This window comes from Perca flavescens, chromosome 18 (genome assembly GCF_004354835.1).
Source record: "Perca flavescens isolate YP-PL-M2 chromosome 18, PFLA_1.0, whole genome shotgun sequence".
NCBI lineage: Eukaryota > Metazoa > Chordata > Actinopteri > Perciformes > Percidae > Perca > Perca flavescens.
Genome location: NC_041348.1, coordinates 25939070 through 25961258, shown reverse-complemented (window position 1 = coordinate 25961258; position 22189 = coordinate 25939070). Strand labels below are relative to the sequence as shown.

The window sequence follows — 22189 nt, the reverse complement described above, 5'->3', positions numbered from 1 at the left end:
CATCTAGCCGACAGAACAACACTGTATTGAACTTGGAGCTTGTCTGGGATGCATCATTGTCAGAGACACAATAGGTCTGAGGGGAAGGAGTAAGGGTGTGTGTTGGTGTGTGTTTGGAGGAGGTCAGCTTCCTATAGTGCGTCAGCGTATAGCATGTCAGGGAAGAGGAGTGTCCGGTGAGAACAGCTGCTGTCACTGACATCAGTTTTCCCCTGCGGAGGGGCCTCTGGAGGGGGCGGGATTAGCATGAGGTATGGTAATTGTAGTGACAATGGTTTATACTGCTATGTTTTATAGTATAAAATCACAAAAGCAATATGTGCAAGCCATGTCTACAATACAAATAAACTAAAAACACATCAATGGTGCATTCAGGTCCAATAGGTCCAGTAGTGACCAAAATGTACCTTACATTCGCCTGCTCTGGAGCCACTACATGGGTAAAACAGCCCCTTCCTTCCGTTGAAGACAGGAAACAATGAGTTTGTGCTGCCTTCAAGTGCTCCCCCTCGTAAACTGCAACTTCCGAGTGCAGTGTGATTCACTCCACTGTATGAAAATACTGAGGTTTAGCATTGTGCATTAGCATATACTATACTTCACTATACTTCACTAATATATGTCAGTCACAGGGGCCACTTTTCAGCAGCGCTCTTACTTTTTATACATTTTGCTGCTAATAATTTTGTACTTAAGTAGGATTTTACTTGTAATAGAGTTTATTTATTTTTTAAAACATTTTTGTTCTACTCAGCATACTTGTTTTTCTCGATACTGTATGTGGGAACAAAAACTCTTGACTGAGAGAAGCAGAACATCCTGCCCACTGTTGGGTCACGTGTGCTCACCTTGGTAACAACCTTTCAGTCTGTAGGCCTTCATCAGGTGAACATTAACTCAAATGTGACTCGTTCTGCTTTCAAGTGCTACTTATAAAAAAGTGCGTAAGTCAGAAATATGACTCATTATTCATTCAAGCACTCTAGGATGGAAATAACATAACAACACCTTTTCCTTCTTCTTTAAACATCGCATTTTGGTACCTCAAACATCAGAGAAAACCCACGCGTTCTTACCCAGATGTATTCTTCACTATAAAAAGTGATGCACGTGCAGCCAGATGATAATCAGAGATCTGTGCAGCAGCAGACTGTGGTAACTGAAATGGGATGGGTGTATGCTGACGTGCTTTGTCCCTGCCGCTGGCGTCCCTGCAGTTTGTCCTGCAGCGACAGAAGGGCGTAGTCCTGATCAGCAGCTGGCTTCCCCCTCCCTACCTGACCTCTGCCCTCCCCCTCCTCTTTCTGCTCACCCACCAGCTCAGTTACACCTACTTTCTGTCTGCCTCTCCCTATCTCATCAACTCCTTTCACTATAGTACTACAGTTTCGGGTGCTCTGTGGACTTGTTTTTTTTTAATGCACTCTGCCAGTTTCTACATAATGAGACTGCTGGAGGCAACCCTGACACTGTATTTAAAACTGAAGATGCACAGACTCATTAAGTAAAGTTGACTTGTGGTCATTTTTCATTTTAATAGTTTGAGTTTTTTATCATAAGATGATTAATGGTAAGATACGGGTGTGAATTATGCTCCAAACAAAAACACTCACGTAAATAGAACAGTACAAATGTTTTATTTGGCAACACAATATAAACATATTTAACAATTTCCTTAAAAAAAAACATACAATATATAAAAGGTGGAACATACAGATATAAGATTCTCATGTTGTAGCAGCAAAATTAGCATTTTGAACTCAAAACATTTAGCTAAAAATACAGTAATGTCAACGAAAGCGTGTAAACCATCCTCAGTTCCTCTACTGTAGATCTGATTGATGAAGTACATCAGTATTGAATGACTAGACCCAATCAGATACCCGTGCACTTCCCGAAACTGCAGTGCAAATGTGAAGACTTGCTAAAATAAATTCGCTGGCGAGCTTGAAATCTGATCCCCACAGATCAGCGGAGGTCAGTCGGTGTCTCCTGCTGCTGTCTGGAGGGCAACGGATGCAGATTTGAGGTGGAGGATCCATCAGGAACTACAGGAACCGGCCAACGCATCGGCCCCTAGAGGAGGCTAAAGTAACCTTTCTACACATAACACATTATCTTCTTGGATTCAAACCAGAACTGATCTGCTTTCACATTATTTCGATCAAACTCCTCAAATATAGGCAAGTCTAACGTGAAGGAGACCAGATCCCAGAGACCCCAGACATGCACGTTGTACACACAGTGATACAACTGAATGTCATCTAGGGCTGCAACTAACGATTATTTTCAGAGTCGATTAATCTGTTGATTATTTTCTCGATTAATCGATTAGTTGTTTGGTCTATAAAATGTCAGAAAATGGTGAAAAATGTGGATCAGTGTTTCCCAAAAGCCCCAAATGACGTCCTCAAAATGTCTTGTTTTGTCCACAACTCAAAGATGTTCAGTTTACGGTCACAGAGGAGAGAAGACACTAGAACATATTCACATTTAAGAAGCTGGAATCAAAGAATGTTTACTTTTGTCTTAAAAGAATTACTCAAACCGACTAATCGATTATCAAAAAAGTTGGCGATTAATTTAAAAGTTGACAACTAATCGATTAATCGTTGCAGCTCTAATGTCATCCTTAAAATATTCAACAAAAGTTAAAACAAGAATGCTTCAGTTACTGGTACAATACACAGACTTGTCCTCGCCACCAGACAGGATTTACTGGAATCTTTGAGTGTTTTGCCCCGATGAAAAAGACATCATTAATTTAAGCCTAAAAAGGGAATGACTTACATTATCTGTTAAACCCTGCTGTTCTCTGGTACACTCGGGCACAAACTGTCAGACAGGCACTAGTGAGAGAAGAATTGTCATTATTACAGTAAGGTAGTCAATCCAATCTGGTGGTAAAACGGTGTCCAACCATTCTTTTCAAATCAAAAGTGGAGTCATTTCCCTAAAATCCAACATCTAAAAATTGAGAAACTTAAAAAAGGGAGATCTGGTCCAACGTCAGATCAAATCACTAAAACTCAACACAGCAAACTCTCCCTGAACATTTTTAAAGTTGGGCTGCATTGCCACATCCCTGTCAGTGTCTAGAATCAGCTCCTCCTCATTCAGGAGAGGCAGGAATCAAGATGCTCATTGATCTTTGACTCCTGCACCTTTGCTTGGCACGCAGGACAGCTGACCATCAGCGCCGAGGAGGAAGACGAGGAAGAGGAGGGGGTAAAACTATTCAGCCCTGCTGAAGAATGGAGGGAGGATGAAGAGGAGGATAAAGACGAGGCGGTGGCAGCTGCGTACCTTTGCTGCATTGCGGGCAATTTTGTCTCCACCGACCCCTTCGATGCTGCTGAATCGCTGCCTAATGTCTTCTGGAAGAAGTCAATGATGCTGGACGAGCTGCTGCTGTCGTCCCACGGCCTCTTCCTCGATACCGGACCCCCACCGGCAGCTCCTGATGTACCGTCACTGTTAGAATGACCGAAATACGTGGACAGTGTTGGTTTAGCAGGGCTTCCTTTGGTTCCTGTTGAAACCACAGCATGGCTGGATTCACTAGGACTAGGCATAGATGTTCTGGGCGAGGAAGAGGAGGCTGGGTGGTTATTTTGCGGTTTCCGAAAGACGGAAGACGCAGCGGCAGCGCTCGTCGTCCTGTTCGGTGATGTCCGTGAATCTCTTTTAGTTTCTGGGTCTGAGGTGGAGGACTGACTCGCTGCCCTGCTGAAGCTGTTGAAGAGCTCTTCGATGGACTTCTGCTTGGTTTTATCTGCTTCTTGGCTACGGCTGCTGCTGCTGTGCGGTTTGGGGATTCTCACTGGCGAGCCGTTGATGTTGACGAAAGCTCTTGTGTTACCGACGGACCTCTTCGCAGGTTGCTTCTGGCCCATGGAGGTAGCTGGTCTGACGGAGGGAAAGGCGCTAGAGATTCCTCGGTTATTAAGGCCTGAGCGAACGGGAGAATGGAGAGTTTTAGCCGGAGATGAAGGGGTGAAGGGTTTCTTTGGAGAGGAAGGCACTTCTGGTGCGTGAGATGGGGAGGAAGACGCGGAGGACTGCGACGTGCCTCCGAGTAGGAATCCTTTGCCACTGAATGGGATCATGTTCCTTATGTCCTGTGAGCCAGAACCTGAGAGGGAGAAAATGTACAAATCAGGCAAATATTGAGATGTCCGAACAAATACATTATTAAATTATGCTTTGAAAGGATTCTCCAGAACATGGAGTGAAATTCACTCGACTTAAAGAGCTGCTACCCTAAATAAGAACATGTTATTACAACATAGGTCCGCACAATGTGAGGATATTGTTGAATACTGAGATAACAATATTACGTGCGATAAATGAAAGGAAATCATCTCCAACATTCTTTAATTGAACAAATTAAACACTGAATTGAATATAAAAAGGCACCACTAATAAAGGTTACATTTTAAGGTGCCGTTTTCTTTTGTGATGCATTTATTGCGGCAGTTGATTTTGCGATTATGTTAAAAAAACGATATATTGTGCAGCCCTTTTACAGCAGAACATACAGCAGAGGAACATGCTCTTCACCTGTAGTTGTACTTGAAGGCTTTCCATTTCCTGAGTCCTTCTTCTCTGAGGCCTTCTTCTCGGAGGTCCTCCCATCCTTTTTACCATCCTTCTTGCCTTTTTTGCCGTATCCTTCAGGCTCCTTGACCTTGGTGTAGGTCCCTCCACACGTCCTCTTGTGGTCCTCCCACCAGGGATCCTGAGCAGATGGAGCCCGGTTCATGGCCCTCTTCACAAAGCCAAAATAGGGCTTGCGGTTTTGACAGGGCCCGTTGCATTTCCACCAGTGCTGCCGGTACACATCGACCTCATCATGGAAACTGTGGTAGACCTGACAAGTGGACGAGGTTTATTTTTCATTATTATTGCAACCTCTGTTAAAAGGCTGTGACAAGATAAGAAACTATCAGCTAAATATGTGAAATGTGTAATAGAAGATACACCTACAGATATTTTCGTCCCACTGGCACTGTTGATCCGGTTCATGTGTTTGCAGAACTCAGGGCCATGACCGTCTCGGTCTCTGTTGTTCTGGGTCACAAACAGCAGCGCGTGAATCATTTCATGGAGGAGAGTCTGTTAAAGCAAAACAAATATAATTATGAATCAAGGTAAATCGGTTTTAGAAAGGACGTGTTTTTTCTTTTCATCTCCAGCTCCATCTCATACACTGACACATGTCCAGCTGGGACTTGGGAGCTGAAGGCAAAATGTGTCTCGACAGGCATGACAACTTTAGAGGAAGAGTTGCAATTGTATTTTTTAACGAGCTCTTTAACGATACTTTTCTTTGCCTATTTATGTATTCTTTTTAACCGTCTAATCCAACTCTTAGTAAATTGGTTGTATACCTTTCAAGCCTTATAATAAGCTGTTTGATCATTGTTAAAAAAAAAAAAAAAAAAATAAATGGTATATTCAGTTGCATGGTCTAATTTCAGTGTTTTTCTGATCCTTTTTTCTTTGACATAAGTTTGCTGTTTCGACACAAGTGAAGTTATTCTCTTTACTGCAAATTGATTTGAAATATTTTGAATAAAAAGACATTTGAATACTCAAATCGCCTCCCAGAAACAAATATGTCCACCGTACCTCCACCAGGTCTTTTCTTGGCCTAAGCTTCAGCAGAGGCTCACTGAGTCTGATTGAACACAGACCACCTCGGCCCTCATAAGAACACACACCAGCACACCTACAAGAAAGCACAGAAGGAGCGACAGAGACGTTAGAGACAGACAGCCCTTAAATGAACTCCATTTGCGCCCAGCAGCACTAGTTTACTGTATAGAATTAAGGTCCCTTATTGTAAAAAAAGTGAGATTTCCATGTCTTTTTTGATTATGAAGCAGGTCGAGTGTGTGTTTCAGACACAGGGTAACTGCAGGTATATTGCATAGTATGAGAATAGTAATAGTAGTGTTTTTAGAGCCATTTAACCTGTTTTAGTAGGAATCCAAAAATACAAGTATGAACCTGAAAATGAGCGTGATATGGGCCCTTTAAACAATGACAGCACCTTCTCTCCTTTGGTCACACCAAACTCCATACAAACATATGACAACTGTATTTTTAGTGAAGTCAGTGTAGTTTTGACCTTTGACAACACTATAAATCTAAGGAGGATTTTACATGGACTGTGCCCCCTCCAACTGCCATGCACCTACATGACTGAACTGCACTTTATTAGGACTAAACATATGACTGCATTGCACCTGCACTTTACATACTGTGCTGCTATTCTGCACAAGCTGCTACTCTCCACTACACTTTAATACTCTGTGCCCAAGCTCCTCCTACAGGCCTATGTCTATATGCTGTATTGTGTGTGTGTTTTTTTTAATCTTATTTATTTACTTGTTTTATACTGACACTAGCTTGGGGAACAATATTTCATTATAGGTATGTACAGAAGTACACATGATAATGACAATAAAGTAAATCTTGAATTCATAACCTAATAAGTGACTTACAGTGTCATTCTTGGGCTCCACTTAACCTCGACACCGCTGAGTTTCCCCCAGAAGAATGTGTCATTGAACTCCAGAAACATGGCTCGGACATCGGGACTTGGGTCCAGCGTCTCCCAGGACGCGTCCACGATGGACAGCGGCCTGTCGGGCCGGACAGTCGGCTTCCAGTAGGGAGCAACATCGCTGCCCCCTCCAGCTACCTCCACTTTCCGTTTCTTACTGCTTTGTCCGAAGCCATTGTCCTCAAAGCTGTTTGACGAATACGCTGATGTCTCGTATTCATTGTCAAACTGCTCCTGAAGCCGAATTGCGAGAAGAAAATCCTCATCCATTCCACTTGAAACACTAAAAAAGGTGATGTGAGCTGAGGTAGCGTTAGCCAGCCACGTAGCTACGTTAGCGTGCCAATGTTTATATTAGCTTGCTGAAGCTAACTAGCTAACGTAGCTGGTACGGGGTTCTCAAACAAGTGACACAATCACACGGCCAGAATACAGTCTGGCAAATATACTACCTGTAAAAATGCTCGAATTTGTGTCATGATTTCATTAAAATATTTGTATCTTCATGTTGGACGAAGGCTTCTGCTAACTGTCAGTCCAAAGCTAACGCCAACAGTTGCGTCAAGTCTCCCACAATGCAACCAAAGTATATCCGTTAAGGATTTCAAAATAACATTTCTGGAGAAAAAAATAAAAAATAACTGCGTCCATCCATTTTTATAAAAGAGGTGTGTGGCAAATACAGCATTTTTGTTTTGTTTTTTAATATATATGTTGAATAATCAAAGTAAGATCCTTTGTCTCTCTGTAGCACTACTGCTTTTAAATCGTTGTAACCAATTATGCTCTTATTAAATATATTTCCGGCTCTAGATTTGAAAAATGCTGGCAAACTTGACAAAACTTGCTTGTTTCAAAGTTCTCATGGTTTGAAACGGTCAGGGTGCCAACAACAACAAAGGAATTCTGGGAATTGTTGTGTTCTTTATTTCAAGTAGTTGGCCAATCTAAAAAGTACTAAAAGATTGAGTCACCTTTTTCACCATACAAATTTGCAAAATCTGAAATGAACAACATAAAGCTTGTAAGAAAATAACTGGTTAGAAAATTCCCTGCTGTATTGAAAAAGAAAAAAAAAAAAACAGTGCTTGATTTTCAGTTTATAAAATTACTTTGTAAACTGCGATACAATCTAAGAACGACAATTACAAAAAGATAAGAAAAATGCGATTAGGATTAAGAATATATACAAAACGCTTTTATTTCTTAGCAATTCTTCCTCTTTGGGTTTTTGGCTGTGTCTCAGCCTCAACACTTTTCACCTTGCGTGGGGACTCCGCTTCATCGGTGGTTACATCGGCGACCTTTGCCCCTCGCCTGGCTCTCTTTGTCTGAGAGATCCTTCTCTTCAGTTTGGTTAGAATCTTTTGACACACTTGTGCTTTCAGTGCCGACTCTGACACGCGTTTTGGTTTCCTACCTCGAACTGCCTTTACCGGTGTTAGGCTGACTCTTGAAATGTCAAAGACTTCCACAGCTGCTTTCCACCTCACGGATCTTTTGGACATTTTGGTGTCTCCCACAACAGCATTATTAGGCTGCTCTCCGGTCACTGTGGCGTCGTCTGCTGTGGGCTTTGCTGCCGCTGCCCGTCTCCCTCTTGTGGCGGGCTCTACTGAAGTTGGCGCAGGCTCTGTGGATTCTGCATTGGACTCATCAAGGGGAAGAGCTGCACCTCGACGGGCTCCCTTGGCTGGAATGGCTTGTGAAACCTCGTTTATTACGGATGTTTTCGCCGCCCTTGCCCTGCTCGGTTTAATGACTGGAGTGTCTGGCTCAGCGATATTCTTCCCTTCAGCCTCCAGCTCGTGGTCAGGTTTTTCCTCTGGTACTACAGCGGCGACTCCAACCTCTTCAGTAACCGGTTTTCCTCTCCTACCCCTTTTGAGTTTGTCTGCGGAGCAGACGGCAGGGGCCTCTTGGACCTCGGTGGACTCCACGGGGCCTTGTTTTGCGTTCCGCCCTCCTCTCCTGGGTTTTGCGGCCACTGTGGTCGGTTCATCCATCTTCACTGGCTCGGCAACAAGTGGAGCTTCAGTCTTCTCTGGAACGACCATTTCAATGGCTTGGACTTCTCTCGGTTCTACGTCTTGCTCTGCCTTCCTGGTTCTCCTCAGTTTTTGAGCTGGCTCCTGCGATGTAGCAGTACCAACGGAAGTAGACTCTAGCTTTTCTTCATCCTGTTTAGCATTTATTTCCCTTTTAGCCCTGAGTGGAGGCTGAGACCACTGCTTGGTCCCCACAGCAACAACCGTGTCTTCCATCACCTCGTTCCGTTCAACAGCATCAGGCTTCGTCGGTCTCCCTCTCCTGGGTTTTCCAAGACTAGGAATGGACTTTTGAGGTTGTGCATCCGCTGCGAGAGGCTCATTAATCCCAACTTCATTTTTCTCTGGCTCCAGCTGAGGTGGCCCAACAGGAGTTTGTTTAGTTTTTCTCCCTCTAACGGGCTTCAGGACAGCTTCCTCTGCAGGGGGGGCGGAATCATTTTCTTTTATTGGAGTCCGGTCACTCACAGCTTGAGTTGAAATCTCAGTCACCACTGTTGTTTCCACAGCTTTCTCTGGTCCCATCTCTGGTTGATCATCAGAAGCTGTTTTGGCATTTCTTCCTCTTCTAGGCTTAAGGGCAACTTTGGGAGGCAGGGACGCAGTTTTTTCCACTGCGAGCTCAACATCCCTGCCTTCTTGAGACTTTGCATTTCTGCCTCTTGTTTGTTTCACAGCAGGTGGTGCTGCAGCTTCAGTTGTCTTCCCTCTTCTTCCTCTGACTGGAGCAGGGCCGACAGGATCTTCAGTCTGTTCTGCTGCTGCCTCTCGTTTACCCTCAGCTGTTTCTGCCCTTCTGCCTCGAACTGATTTCTTCTTGTGCTCAGCTCCGGTGGCAGTTGTGTCCATTTCTGTGACTTTGCCAGTAGCAGTCTCCGCTGTGGGTTGTTCTTGATTTTCATCACTTCCACTGAGCACCACCTCCAGCTGGTCACTGCAGACCTCATTTGCATCATTAGCCTTGTCAGCTTGGGGGACACCGTCACGGTGAGTACTAGGCTGTTTAGTTTTTCTCCCTCGCTTGGGCTTCAACACAGCCTTCTCCAGGGGTGCTGCACTGTCACGTGCTTCTTGAGCAACATCAACATCAACAGGTCGATTCGGTTCAATTTCAGGGGCAACCTCTTGGACCATCGCAGGTTGATATTCAGAAGCTTTTTTGGCATTTCTTCCTCTTCTAGGCTTAAAGGCAACTTTGGGAGGCAGGGACGCACTTTTTTCCACTGCGAGCTCAACATCCCTGCCTTCTTGAGACTTTGCATTTCTGCCTCTTGTTTGTTTCACAGCAGGTGGTGCTGCAGCTTCAGTTGTCTTCCCTCTTCTTCCTCTGACTGGAGCAGGGCCGACAGGATCTTCAGTCTGTTCTGCTGCTGCCTCTCGTTTATCCTCAGCTGTTTCTGCCCTTCTGCCTCGAACAGATTTCTCCTCATGCTCAGCTTTGGTGGCAGTTGTGTTCATTTCTGTGACTTTGCCAGTAGCAGTCTCCGCTGTGGGTTGTTCTTCAGATATCATACCTGCAAACTCAGAAGGGCTGAAAAAGTTGACACATTTTATAACGATATATATAATATAAAATAATACAATATAAACAATACTTTTAAAACAGTGCCGGTGCCTGAACCGGTACTTTTAAAAAGATTTAAGAAAAAGGAGCACAAAACGTCAGTTAGCGATATTAAAGAATGGCTTGTTTATTGCTAAGGCCACAGGGCCAAAATTAATTTAATAATAATAATAATACATTTTATTTAAAGGAGCCTTTCTCGTCACTCAAGGACACCCTACAGGGATACATAAGACATTTAAAAGCAGCAAAAAATATAAATAAAAATAAAATTAATAAAATAAAAAATTATTAAAAATGTAATAATAACTTATTTCACCGGTAAATTCCTGTTAAACCACAAAAAGAACCGCTGGATGGGAAAAGGGTATTTTACAACAACTATGAATGCAGCACGAAGCTGGCGAGGCAAGTTTCAAGTGAACGCTACATCTGTGTTGTTTTTCAGACAAAGGCAGCTACAGACTGTTGTTGGAGTCCTCTCCAGTGAAATACAGACACACTTTTACACCGTTTAGCTGTCAGCATTTTAACCTGCTAGCTAACGGTAGGCTAACGTTTCCTGCTGCCAAGTGTAGTGTTAACTAGCGTCCTGTGCAGCGATGTTTAGGTTCCCTCTAACGTCCGTTTCGGAGCATTGGAGAGAAGTGAAGAAGGCATTTAGCAAGAAGGCCTTGCCAAAATCCTTCACATTGAACTAACAGTGTAGGCTAACAACACAATTCGCTGATCTTACGTTAGCTGACAAGCCGACTAGCTTGCTTTCCATTATAACGTCAACGTTAAACATGTTAACAACGTTAGAGAAAACAATTATATTGTTAGCAGATAACGGCACTTACCTCAAAACTAATGTCAATGATTGTGATTGGCCAAATGACTCGCGTGACGTATCACCAAAGATGTTTTATTGCGAAGAAGACCGCAGTAGGTTTTTGAAACTCTCGTTTATGGGAAATTGAAAAACTTCGGATCGCAAAATTACGAATCCCACTATGGCCACGCCAAGGTACACCCTATAAAGCAGCTCGATTGGTTGGGGTTAGGCATTTCTCCTCGAGTGGTTAAGGTTAGGGTTAGGGGATTGGTCAGTGGATAGGACCTGTACATGTAAGCATGGACGCCTGGCCAATTGTAGTGTGTGAATGCTATTGAAGGGCGGGTCTTGGCGTGGCCATAGTGGGATTCGTTATATACTGTCTATGGTAATATCGCCTTCGGATCTACACCAGGGATCTTATAACTGAGCGAGAGACGGAGCACGGACTCCCTATATTAAAGTGGGCTTACAACAACGTGTTAGGGCAGCCTAAAAAAGGATTTAAAAAAAGATATTAAAATATTAGTTGGCGTGATTTTATAAATTATGTTTTAATGTTAAAAATACATGTGGCACAGTGAATCCTTAGGATGAACTGTATCTGTGGATGGCTACCTCAGTGACTCAGGCAAGTAAGCCTATCATCAATGTGTTTTTGTATAGTTTTTTACAAATAGGCTGATTTCTATTTGCTAATAATATTGGTGTTGGAATGTTGGATTCATGTTAAGACATTTACATTTTTGAAAGTCGACTTTCAAAATATCAGAGTTACTCTAAAGTAACTCTGATCTACACGATTCACGTGATGACATTTTCCCATTCATAACGGCAATTTTCGCCGAAAAGCGACTATAGTTTGCAGGTATAGTTTACAACCATCTACAGAGTTGTTCTACAGGTAAAATCTCATCTGCTGCGTCCACTGTGGGTTGTTCCCATAGACTGTATATTATTAATATTAACAGTCTATGGTTGTTCCACAGATATATTTTCATCTCCAGCTGCTTGAGAGATCGTTTCCACGGCATCTGATGATTCATTATCATTGTGTTCACTTGGCACCTCCTCCATGTGGTCATCAACGTCAACTTAATTTGCATCTGCTTCTTTTGCTACATCTTCATCACAATCTGGAGCCATTTGCTCCAGTCTTCCTCTGGTGCACTCATAGACTGTTATTTACAGTAAATGGGTGGTGCACTCATACTGTCAATGCATGGTGCACTACGGCTCTGCCTCGGTGTAATCTTTTCTCAGAGAGAAATCATTCCCAATAAAGTTCAAAGAATATAATTCAGTTTTCAAATCTAATGGCATAATAGAATTAATGAAAAGTTATAAAAAACAAAATGAAGTTACTGGTTTTAATTTGACTCTTTATGTAAACGGTATGGATATTTTGAGCAGGAATTGTACTAATAAGCACATTATTAAAAGAACATAAATTTAAAGAAAATGGAATTCTCATTTTACTGATGTTAACTGGCATAGGGCGTGGCTTGTTCCCTTTAGATATTGTATCACGAACAAAGTTAGGGAATTACATTTGAAAATATTACATAATATATACCCTACAAACCTATTTGTCTCGAAATTCATGCCTGTTGATAACTATTGTAGTTTTTGTAAAACAGAACAAGAGTCGTTAACCCATCTTTTTATGGTTCTTCATTCTGTATTGCATTCTGGAAAAGCTTTGAAGATTATATGGTATCTGAAACAAAACATACAATCACACTTGAAGGGAATCATATTATTACTTATTTTGAATGTAAATATAGAAAGATGTGTAATATTGTAAATCTCTTTATTTTATTAGATAAGTTCCATATCCACAAGGCATAATTTTCCAGTTCAACACTGTGCTTCAAACTTTTCCAAGTTGAATTTGACATGTACTTTGAGTCTCTTAAGTTGGTATCCAATAAGAAAGCTATATTAATATCTGATATCTACTCAAATCTCTTTGTTTAAGTGCTCCTGCTGTCTTTAATTTTTAACATTCTTGAAAGTCTGTCCCTTTTTGTTTCCTTTATTTTTCTTCTGTTTAGACTATTACTTTCTTTTTTACTCTCATATATTATGTGTATATGTTTGTGTATCTTATTTGTTTACATACTGCGATGATTGAATTTCTAATTGTTTTTTGAAATAAAGTTTATTAAAAAAAGGCTCTGCCTCGGTGTTTTCAGGCCAATCTAAAATGCACTCGGGGTTTTTCTGTTGTAGTTTAGTTGTGTTATTAATTGAATCATTGACAATTAGCAACATGTCAAGTCTTATAAATAGTTTATATTTAAAATGCTGTCATTGTAGAAAGATCTTGACTTTTAGGAACGGCCAAATTTAACATAAAAAATATTTGTTTTGATGCGATTTGTTGGCCATCTCATTTTCTGAATCCCGTGACGTTTCAGGGTGTCAACTTCCTGTTTGGGTTGCAAGGCAAGCGGACACGAACAGATGAACTCTTCCTCTTTCTACATTTGTCCTTCATTTGTCAACATTTTGTTCAAGTAAACACACACGTACACGATAGAAGATGTCGGAAACGGGGAATCGACTGCGAAAGCTACTCGAATCGCCTAATTTTGAACCGCAAAATTACGTCAAGCAGCTTTCGCAGCAGTCCGACGGCGACAGAGATCTGCAGGAGCATCGTCAGAAAATCCAAAACTTGGCCGACGAAACGGCTCAGAACCTGAAGAAAAACGTCTACAAGAACTACAGACAGTTCATTGAAACGGCCAAGGAGATTTCCTACCTGGAGAGCGAGATGTACCAGCTGAGCCACATCCTGACCGAGCAGAAGAGCATCATGGAGAGCATCACCCAGGCCTTGTTGTCCACAGACAAGGACGAGACCTCCAAAGAGATGCAGGCTGCCTTCCCCAAGGAGACCGAGGAGCTGAAGCAGAGGACGTTGACCTCGCTGCTGGAGAAGGTGGAGGGGGGTAAAAACATCATGGACACCCCAGGCAGGCACCTTGTTTACAACGGCGACCTAGTAGAGTTTGACGTTGACAACATGTCCCCCATCCAGAAGGTGCACACTTTCCTGATGAACGACTGCCTGTTGATCGCCACCTGGCTGCCGAACCGCAGGGGAACGGTGAAGTACAAATACAACGCTCTGTACGACCTGGAGAGCTTCGCCGTGGTCAACGTAAAGGACAACCCCCCCATGAAGGACATGTTCAAGATCCTCATGTTCCCCGACAGCCGCATCTTCCAGGCGGAGAACAGCAAGATCAAGAAGGAGTGGCTGGAGATCCTGGACGAAACCAAGAAGAGCAAAGTCACCAAGGACAGGCACACGAAGGAGGAGGAGGTCCCGACGTCTCCCGCGAGGGTGGAGGCGTCCACCAATCCGTTCGAGCAGGACGAGGACGAGCCAGCGGGCGCCGAAGAAAGCGTGGACCTCAGCCCGGAGTGGATCCAGGAGCTGCCGGAGGATCTGGACGTCTGCATCGCCCAGAGAGACTTCGAGGGCTCCGTGGACCTGCTGGACAAGCTCAACGAGTATCTCAAAGAGCAGCCGGTCACCCAGAGGGTCAAAGAGCTGAGGCTGAAGGTGGACGAGCGTGTTCGGCAGCTGACGGAGGTTCTGGTGTTCGAGTTGTCTCCCGATCGGTCGCTACGCGGCGGACCTAAAGCCACCCGCAGGGCCGTGTCCCAGCTGATCAGACTAGGTCCTGCTTTGGTTTTTTTTGGTTTTCACCAGTAGCACCTCACACAACACACACACACACATATATATATATATATATATATATATATATATATATATATATATATATGTTTACTATTGCATTGGACGATATGCTTTTGTCCCTATTCGATCCTTTCACGATACATGGGTGCCGATTCCGTTTGTATTGCGATTTTCATTTATTGCGATTCTCAATTAGATAGTATTGCAATTTTCTTTTCCTTTAACACAAAAAAGTTGAATAATACACTTCTAGAGGCAATTCTAAAGACTAATTGTTTTCTAAATACAAGATACACATCACATACAGTGTTTCCTTCAGGATTTCTTTTTTTAGCAGTGGGGGCAGGTCTGTCTGAACAGAGGAACTATAGGGCACTTAACATCTACAACAGGTCTACACTTAGAACGGACCCACCGCGGTGACGTTTTTGGTGGAGCTGTTTGTTTAATAGTCGACTCGGAAGAAAGCGAAACGTTTTGACGATAAACTACATCAACACAACGGTATGTGGAGTTAAACTGGACGGGTCCAATAACCTCGGAAAATGTTCTGCTTGTTGTAGGGCTGCTCGATTATGGAAAGAAATATAATCACGATTATTTCGGTCAATATTGAAATCACGATAATTTAACACGATTACTCGTTGACTTCTGGAAAGATGTTGCAATTATTGAACTTAAAAAACAGTGGAAAAGTTAAATCAACAGTAAAAAAACCACATACAACTGTGAAAATTTGCCTTAATTCTTTTCCTAACACAAGAGAAAGTAGGAGTTTACTTGCAAAACGTAATCAGCCAAATAAATGTTTTTCTTGATTATTCGTTTTTTGTGATCATTGGGAGCCAAAATCATAATCGCGATTAAATTTTGATTAATTGCACAGCCCTAGCTTGTTGTTAAATTGCAATGTGAGCGGCAGGATAATTTAAAAGGCAACCGCGACTACATTTTTTGTACAGCCCTATTTCTGATATCGTGGTGGCAGAAATTTTGCCATGGTGGGCCGCCACTACAAAATCAACATAGAGGAAACACTGACATATCAGTCAGTCAGTCAGACATTTATTTCATTTTATGAAGTACATAATAATAAAGTACATAATATGTATTTTCTGCTTTTGGTGTGTTTTGCTAACCTGACTCCACCAGATGGATTGCTTCACATTTGCTTGGCATATCCATCTGGGAACTTTCCGTTGGAGAACTTTTGGGAAGGGGCGGAAATACTGGTTAGCTGATTGGATGACCCATCTGTCTATCACCTATGTTGGTGATAGACGGGCCAATCAACCAATCAGATCCACGAAGCGTATGAAAATACAACCACAAGCCTGCCCCTGCTGCTGCAGGTAAAGCATAGCTCGTTAGCTCAGCATGCAAGCAACATGTCGGTAAAGGAGATTTGCCGTTTGTGTAACCAGAATTTAGGAATAAAAGGCACCATTTCAGGTTCCCGGACCATATTCCAAAAGAAGGATCCAAGAGAAAAAAAGCATTACCGAACGGCTAACAGAATTAGGGCCGCTGTCTGAAAATACTGGTTAGCTGATTGGATAAACCATCGGTCTATCACCACCTAACCCACCTCAAAACCAACGCTGATTGGCCCTGGCGTTTGGCGAACGGCTCCAAATTTTCTCTACCTCAAGATGCCGGACTGATCTGCGAGTGGAAAACTGGAGCTCGCGAGATCAGGACGGTCTCACGAGGCTAGTGTTTTGCTGGAAACCGTATAAACAGAAAATAATGAATCATTGGTAAAAAAATGTAATTAAAAATATCGATTTGTAGGGAAGAGAATAGAAAAATAATCACGATACATACGTGAATCGATTTTTTTTTTTTTTTTTTTTTCCCCCACCCCTACTATTGCATAAGACATACAAAAGCAGCAATGTTATATTCGTTTGAATAGTTTCTCTATCTTCAAACTAATCATCCCTTAGTAATGATTAGGTTCTGATAGTTTTTAGATATGTGTTATTAGGGCTGGGCGATATGGCCTAAATCTTCTATCCTGTATCTCTTCTATACTGTAGGTCATTTCATATCTTGATAACGATATAGCATGTTTTCTGGAAATGTAATAGTCTATATGAAATAACACATGGTAAAGCCCCAACAATGGCCCTGTCTCACATTAGATCAAATATTTGCAGTCAATTTGAATTTAGTTTTTTTTTTCTGTTTCAGGCCAGTCCACCAAGGCCTGTGAGTTGTTTCTGAAGAACCGCGCCGTGGCGGTCCAGACGGCCATACGGCAGCTTCGCATAGAAGGAGCCACGCTGCTCTACATCCACAAACTCTGCAACATCTTCTTCACCAGCTTGCTGGAGACGGCCAAGGAGTTTGAGATGGACTTTGCGGGGAACACAGGCTGCTACTCCGCCTTCGTGGTCTGGTCCAAATCAGCCATGAGGATGTTTGTGAACGCCTTCAGCAAGCAGGTAGTAAGAGGATCAGACAGACAAGCAGCGGCCCGTCAAACATGGGAAAAGATGATTTAGTACTGATACCTGTGATTTAAAAAAAGAAAAATAGATATATATATAAAAAAAAAAAAAAAAAAAAAGAACATGACCAAAGTGTTTGATCTGGAATCATAAAAAGAGCAAGTGGACTGCAATTCAGAAGTAGAGTTTGAGCCTAGACTATAAACTTTGGATACTGTGTATTAGGGCTGGGCAATACATCGATATTATATCGATATCGTGATATGAGACTAGATTTTGGATATCGTAATATTGTGATATGACATAAATGTCGTCTTTTACTGGTGTTAAAGGCTGCATTACAGTAAAGTGATGTACTTTTCTGAACTTACCAGACTGACTCTAGCTGTTCTATTATTTGCCTTTTCCCCACGTAGACATTATGACCACATTACTGATGATTATTCATCTAAAATCTAAGCGTGAAGATATTTTTTTAAAGCACCAATTGTCAATTCGAGAATATCGAGGTATTTAGTTAGGGCTGGGCGATATATCGATATTATATCGATATCGTGAGATGAGACTAGATATCGTCTTAGATTTTGGATATCGTAATATCGTGATATGACATAAGTGTCTTTTCCTGGTTTTAAAGGCTGCATTACAGTAAAGTGATGTCATTTTCTGAACTTATCAGACTGTTCTAGCTGTTAATTATTTGCCTTTACCCACTTAGTCATTATATCCACATTACTGATGATTATTTATCAAAAATCTAAGTGTGAAGATATTTTGTTAAAGCACCAACTGTCAACCCTAGAATATCGCTTCAATATCGATATCGAGGTATTTGGTCAAGAATATCGTGATTTTCTCCATATCACCCAGCCCTACCAATGACATACATATAATATTTGCTGATGTCTTAAAGTCAACGTAGGGCTGGGTGACATATCAATATAAAAAATATATCAATATATTTTTAAATGAGATATGGAATTAGACCATATCGCATATATCAATATAGTTCAAATTTGATCCTTGCTCCAAGAAAGCTGCTGACTCCTTTTGGATTGGCCTCTTTTATTTTATAGGCTTTTTATTTAAGATATTTTTTTTATTTAAATGTGCACCTTATGGAGCTTTGATTAAAAAAAAAGGTACTCCTGTTGTTATACAGTATTTATGTTTACATCATATTGTTATTTGAACAGCTGAGCATTTAATCATGAACAAGGTGAAGAAACCTGTTTATTATTTATTCATTTGATTTTGCAACTGTTCGGTTTCTATGAAACTACTTGTGACATGCCATATTTGGCTTTGACTTTGACTGAACTGCTCTCACTTTGCGGAAAAAAATATCGTGATATATATCGTATATCGATATTCAGCCAAAATATATCGGGATATGAGTTTTGGTCCATATCGCCCAGCCCTATATTTAGTCGAGAATATCATGATATCTGATTTTCTCCATATCGCCCAGCCCTACTGTGTATTACTTCTAAAAAAAAAATATTAAAAAACTAAGGAAAAATATGGCTGTTTGCTTCGAAGAAGAGGAGAGAAGTCTGGTAAAAAACTAATTATTATGTTGTTGTTTTATTACTTAGTTAACTTGCTAACCTTCCCATCTTATTTACCTGTTACATTGAAGGTTGAAAACACTGGCATGGGAGGTAACATGTTTCGAAAGCATGTGAAAGTGTATTTGTTCTTGTGAAATAGCAAAAAAAATGAACCCAATAAAGTGAGTTTTTTTCGTCTTCATCAGGTGTTTGACAGCAAGGAGAGCCTGTCGACAGCAGCCGAGTGCGTTAAAGTGGCTAAGGAGCATTGTCAGCAGCTGACTGAGATCGGCCTGGACCTGACGTTCACCCTGCAGTCCCTGCTGGTCAAAGACATCAAGGCGGCGCTGCAGAGCTACAATGACATCATCATGGAAGCCACCAAGCACCGAAACTCGGAGGAGATGTGGAGGAGGATGAATCTCATGACTCCCGAGGCTCTGACAAAACTCAAGGTGGGTTTTGGCTTTTACGTTGCGTTTCATGTTCCGTCTCGTCTTTTTCTTATTTTGCCTGTTGGTGATTGGATGTCAGTCACTGTGTTAAGGATAGATAGACATTTATTGATCCTTTCAGGAATTCATCTTGCACCATACAGCTCATCAGACAGACAGACAGACTGGTTGGTTCCTGTTTGATTGTATTTGTTTGTTCTGTATGTTGTGTGTTCAAAAATATAAAAATAAATCATAAAATTTATCATAAACCCCCTCCCCCCCTCCGACTGAAACAGCAAATCCCTCAAAGGCAACCACAATCCTAAACACATCAGGCAAAACATCTGCAGCCAGATGTGGCTGCCTCCAGGTCAATCAGCATCCTCTTGAAAGCGACCAATGAGAGAAGCTCATTACGTTTCATGGATTTCTGGAACTTGTTCCATGTAGAGGGAGCAGCAAACTTAAACACCCTTTTCCCCCAGCTCAGTTCTAACCTTTGGAACAGACTGAAGGAAAAGGTCCTGGGAACGAAGATCGTAAGTCCCGATACTCTTTAAAATGACATAGGTCAGAAGGTAGGATGGAAGTAGACCTAAAATCGTCGGTCGGACAAAACGCGACATTTGAAGTTTTACCTTTGGACTCTCGGTCTAGTACCGAAACATTGCCTGCTATTAAATGTATTATTTTTTGCAAGTTAGACAGCGTGCAGGAGTTTCTTTGCTACTTTTGGCTTACTTGTCCCCCTCCGATGCGCCTGTCTCACATTATAGATGTGCGACGTATTTTTCTGTACCTTTGGACTCTGGGAAATGGTGATGGGCTTTTTTTCACTCAACACTCTAATTTTATAAACTACCACTGATTGACAAATAGAAAAAAATGAATGGGTGGGTTACTGAAAATAATCTTTGTTGCAGACGGTACAGTTCACTAATTGAAACTTCTTGTGATTTTTACCTGTGCGCAGAGGAAAGACGTACCCGATGCTTGGTGTTAATGACAACACATGTTTAAGCCTCCATGAATACAATATATATGCAAAATCAATGTTACATTACCATATGAATCTTATTCATATATCATATTTAGGAGATACAGAGGTGATATGATTCAGGCGTATAAGCTTGTACAGGGAATATATGATGAGCCTATCTTTCAATTTTCAAAATAGGTATGAGACACGAGGGAATTCTTTAAAACTTTATCCTAGGACATGCCGGTCTGAAAAGAGAAAGAATTTTTTTTTCACAGCTTCCAGAAGAAGTTGTGCGTTCCCCTTCAGTTAATTCTTTTAAGAATAGCTTGGCTGCATTTTGCCTGTCAAAAGGTGTAAATGTATAATTATCAAGCTTGTCAGTAATTTATGTAACTTATTTATGAATTGTTAGAAAATTTCAATCATGAAATTAATGTGTTTTATGAAAACATGTTGTGAAAATATATACACACACACACACCCCCTATTCAATTAAGATCAGATATTGCCAATATCTGAAATCAATTGTGTAATGACATTTCAGAAAGAACAAAAACAGCATATAACCAGTTTGATCAGAAAATGAACATACATTTATCAGCTGTTTGTCTCAAATGTGTCCCAAAGAACCAAATTCTCATTGCATGATTTATATATATATATATATATATATATATATATATTTGTTTTGTGTTGCTTGAGTCAGGAATAGAGGATTTTACAGTATATCCTGTAATTATATAATAATCCTATATCCAGAATTCTTTTCAATAAATTTAAATTTTTTTCTTCTTTGCAGGACGAGATGCGCAGCTGTGGCATTGGCGGCTTCGAGCAGTACACGGGCGACGACTGCTGGGTGAACCTGAGCTACACCATCGTGGCCTTCACCAAGCAGATGATGAGCTTCTTGGAGGAAGGCCTGAAGCTCTACTTCCCCGAGCTGCACATGGTGCTGCTGGAGAGCCTGAGGGAGATCATCCTGGTGGCCGTGCAGCACGTGGACTACAGCCTGCGCTGTGAGCAGGACCCGGAGAAGAAGGCCTTCATCATGCAGAACGCCACCTTCCTCCACGATACCGTTCTGCCCGTGGTGGAGAGGAGGTTCGAGGAGGGCGTGGGCAAGCCGGCCAAACAGCTGCAGGACCTGAGGAAGAGCACCAGGCCGGTTCGAATCAACCCAGAGAGTACCACGTCTGTGGTCTAAGACCGTAGTAAAGGCGGACGGGCAAATCAAACTTTAAAATGTTCTTTTACCGACTGTCCTGGCATTTTCAACTCCCATTTTAGAAATAACGGCTAGTTGTCAGTTGGTTTGAGATTGCAGGACAAGAACTGACAGGATGCATCTTGGAGAACAGCAGAATACGATACCTCAAGATAGGTATGTGCAAAAAGTTACTTTGCACCTGAATTTTTACCAACTCACGCAAAAATGCCTATTGATGGTTGATATTGATGTTGGCTTATATTGATGAAAAATGATCTGATATTAGTATTGTTTTCAAAAATTCCTATCGCTGCAGGACTAACCAAGCTAACCAAGAAGCGCGCCATTCCTCAAATCTGTGTAATCGTGCAATGAGAATATGGTTCTTCGGGACACATTTGAGACAAACAGCTGATAAATGTATGTTCATTTTCTGATCAAACCGGTTATATGCCGTTTTGTGCACGTGTGTGTCCCTGGTTTCTTTTTTTTTCCTGAACTGTCATTACACAAATGATTCCAGATATTGGCAATATCTGATCTTAATTGAATATGTGTGTACTCAACATGAAAAGCTAATGTTTATGCATAAGTTGGAAGCTTTTATTTTCATGCCACAGGACCATTGTTAGACACTAAATAGTATTGCAGCTGCTAGGACTGATTAAAAGGGATGACTGAAAAGTAAATGCACTGGTGAAATTAGAGTTTGCGTTTAACAAAACACATGGAATTCAATAAAGATCTTCATGCACAATCAGTGTTTTTTGGTATTTCCAAAACGATATACGTTCACTTAACAACAAAGCAGCTTTTGGCTGAGGATG

At 41.6% G+C, this 22189-nt stretch overlaps 3 protein-coding genes across 4 annotated transcripts; 1 reads left to right on the top strand and 2 right to left on the bottom strand.

The window, feature by feature from the left end:
- Positions 1–2552: 2552 nt before the first annotated feature.
- sprtn (SprT-like N-terminal domain) lies at positions 2553–7166 on the bottom strand. The gene is made up of 5 exons (XM_028605843.1): positions 6513–7166; positions 5635–5734; positions 4990–5118; positions 4564–4873; positions 2553–4135 (listed from the first exon to the last, which is right to left on the bottom strand). The coding sequence occupies exons 1-5, from the start codon at positions 6842–6844 to the stop codon at positions 3117–3119; spliced, it is 1890 nt and encodes a 629-aa protein (XP_028461644.1). The 5' UTR covers positions 6845–7166; the 3' UTR covers positions 2553–3116.
- A 144-nt stretch (positions 7167–7310) lies between these two features.
- On the bottom strand, positions 7311–11204 carry LOC114573569 (msx2-interacting protein). 2 transcript variants are annotated; one of them, XM_028605840.1, is made up of 2 exons: positions 11029–11204; positions 7311–10153 (listed from the first exon to the last, which is right to left on the bottom strand). In XM_028605840.1, the coding sequence occupies exon 2, from the start codon at positions 10132–10134 to the stop codon at positions 7774–7776; it is 2361 nt and encodes a 786-aa protein (XP_028461641.1). In that variant the 5' UTR covers positions 10135–10153; positions 11029–11204; the 3' UTR covers positions 7311–7773. The 2 variants fall into 2 exon arrangements, with proteins under 2 accessions (XP_028461641.1, XP_028461642.1); XM_028605841.1 differs by lacking the exon at positions 11029–11204 and adding an exon at positions 10923–11021.
- Positions 11205–13412: 2208 nt separating this feature from the next.
- On the top strand, positions 13413–22119 carry exoc8 (exocyst complex component 8). Its single transcript, XM_028605098.1, has 4 exons — positions 13413–14701; positions 16921–17174; positions 18940–19188; positions 20952–22119. The coding sequence occupies exons 1-4, from the start codon at positions 13552–13554 to the stop codon at positions 21357–21359; spliced, it is 2061 nt and encodes a 686-aa protein (XP_028460899.1). The 5' UTR covers positions 13413–13551; the 3' UTR covers positions 21360–22119.
- Positions 22120–22189: the final 70 nt, after the last annotated feature.

What these genes read in the sequence shown, in the direction of transcription:
- LOC114573569 (XM_028605840.1), bottom strand. Translation starts at nt 10,134, where the DNA reads ATGATATCTGAAGAACAACCCACAGCGGAGACTGCTACTGGCAAAGTC.
- sprtn (XM_028605843.1), bottom strand. Translation starts at nt 6,844, where the DNA reads ATGGATGAGGATTTTCTTCTCGCAATTCGGCTTCAGGAGCAGTTTGAC. An exon ending in CCAGTGGGACGAAAATATCT is followed by an intron (nt 4,874 to 4,989) that starts GTAGGTGTATCT and finishes TCCACTTGTCAG; the next exon opens with GTCTACCACAGTTTCCATGA. An exon ending in GCCTTCAAGTACAACTACAG is followed by an intron (nt 4,136 to 4,563) that starts GTGAAGAGCATG and finishes TCTCCCTCTCAG; the next exon opens with GTTCTGGCTCACAGGACATA.
- exoc8 (XM_028605098.1), top strand. Translation starts at nt 13,552, where the DNA reads ATGTCGGAAACGGGGAATCGACTGCGAAAGCTACTCGAATCGCCTAAT. An exon ending in GTCCCAGCTGATCAGACTAG is followed by an intron (nt 14,702 to 16,920) that starts GTCCTGCTTTGG and finishes TTTCTGTTTCAG; the next exon opens with GCCAGTCCACCAAGGCCTGT. An exon ending in AGGCTCTGACAAAACTCAAG is followed by an intron (nt 19,189 to 20,951) that starts GTGGGTTTTGGC and finishes TCTTCTTTGCAG; the next exon opens with GACGAGATGCGCAGCTGTGG.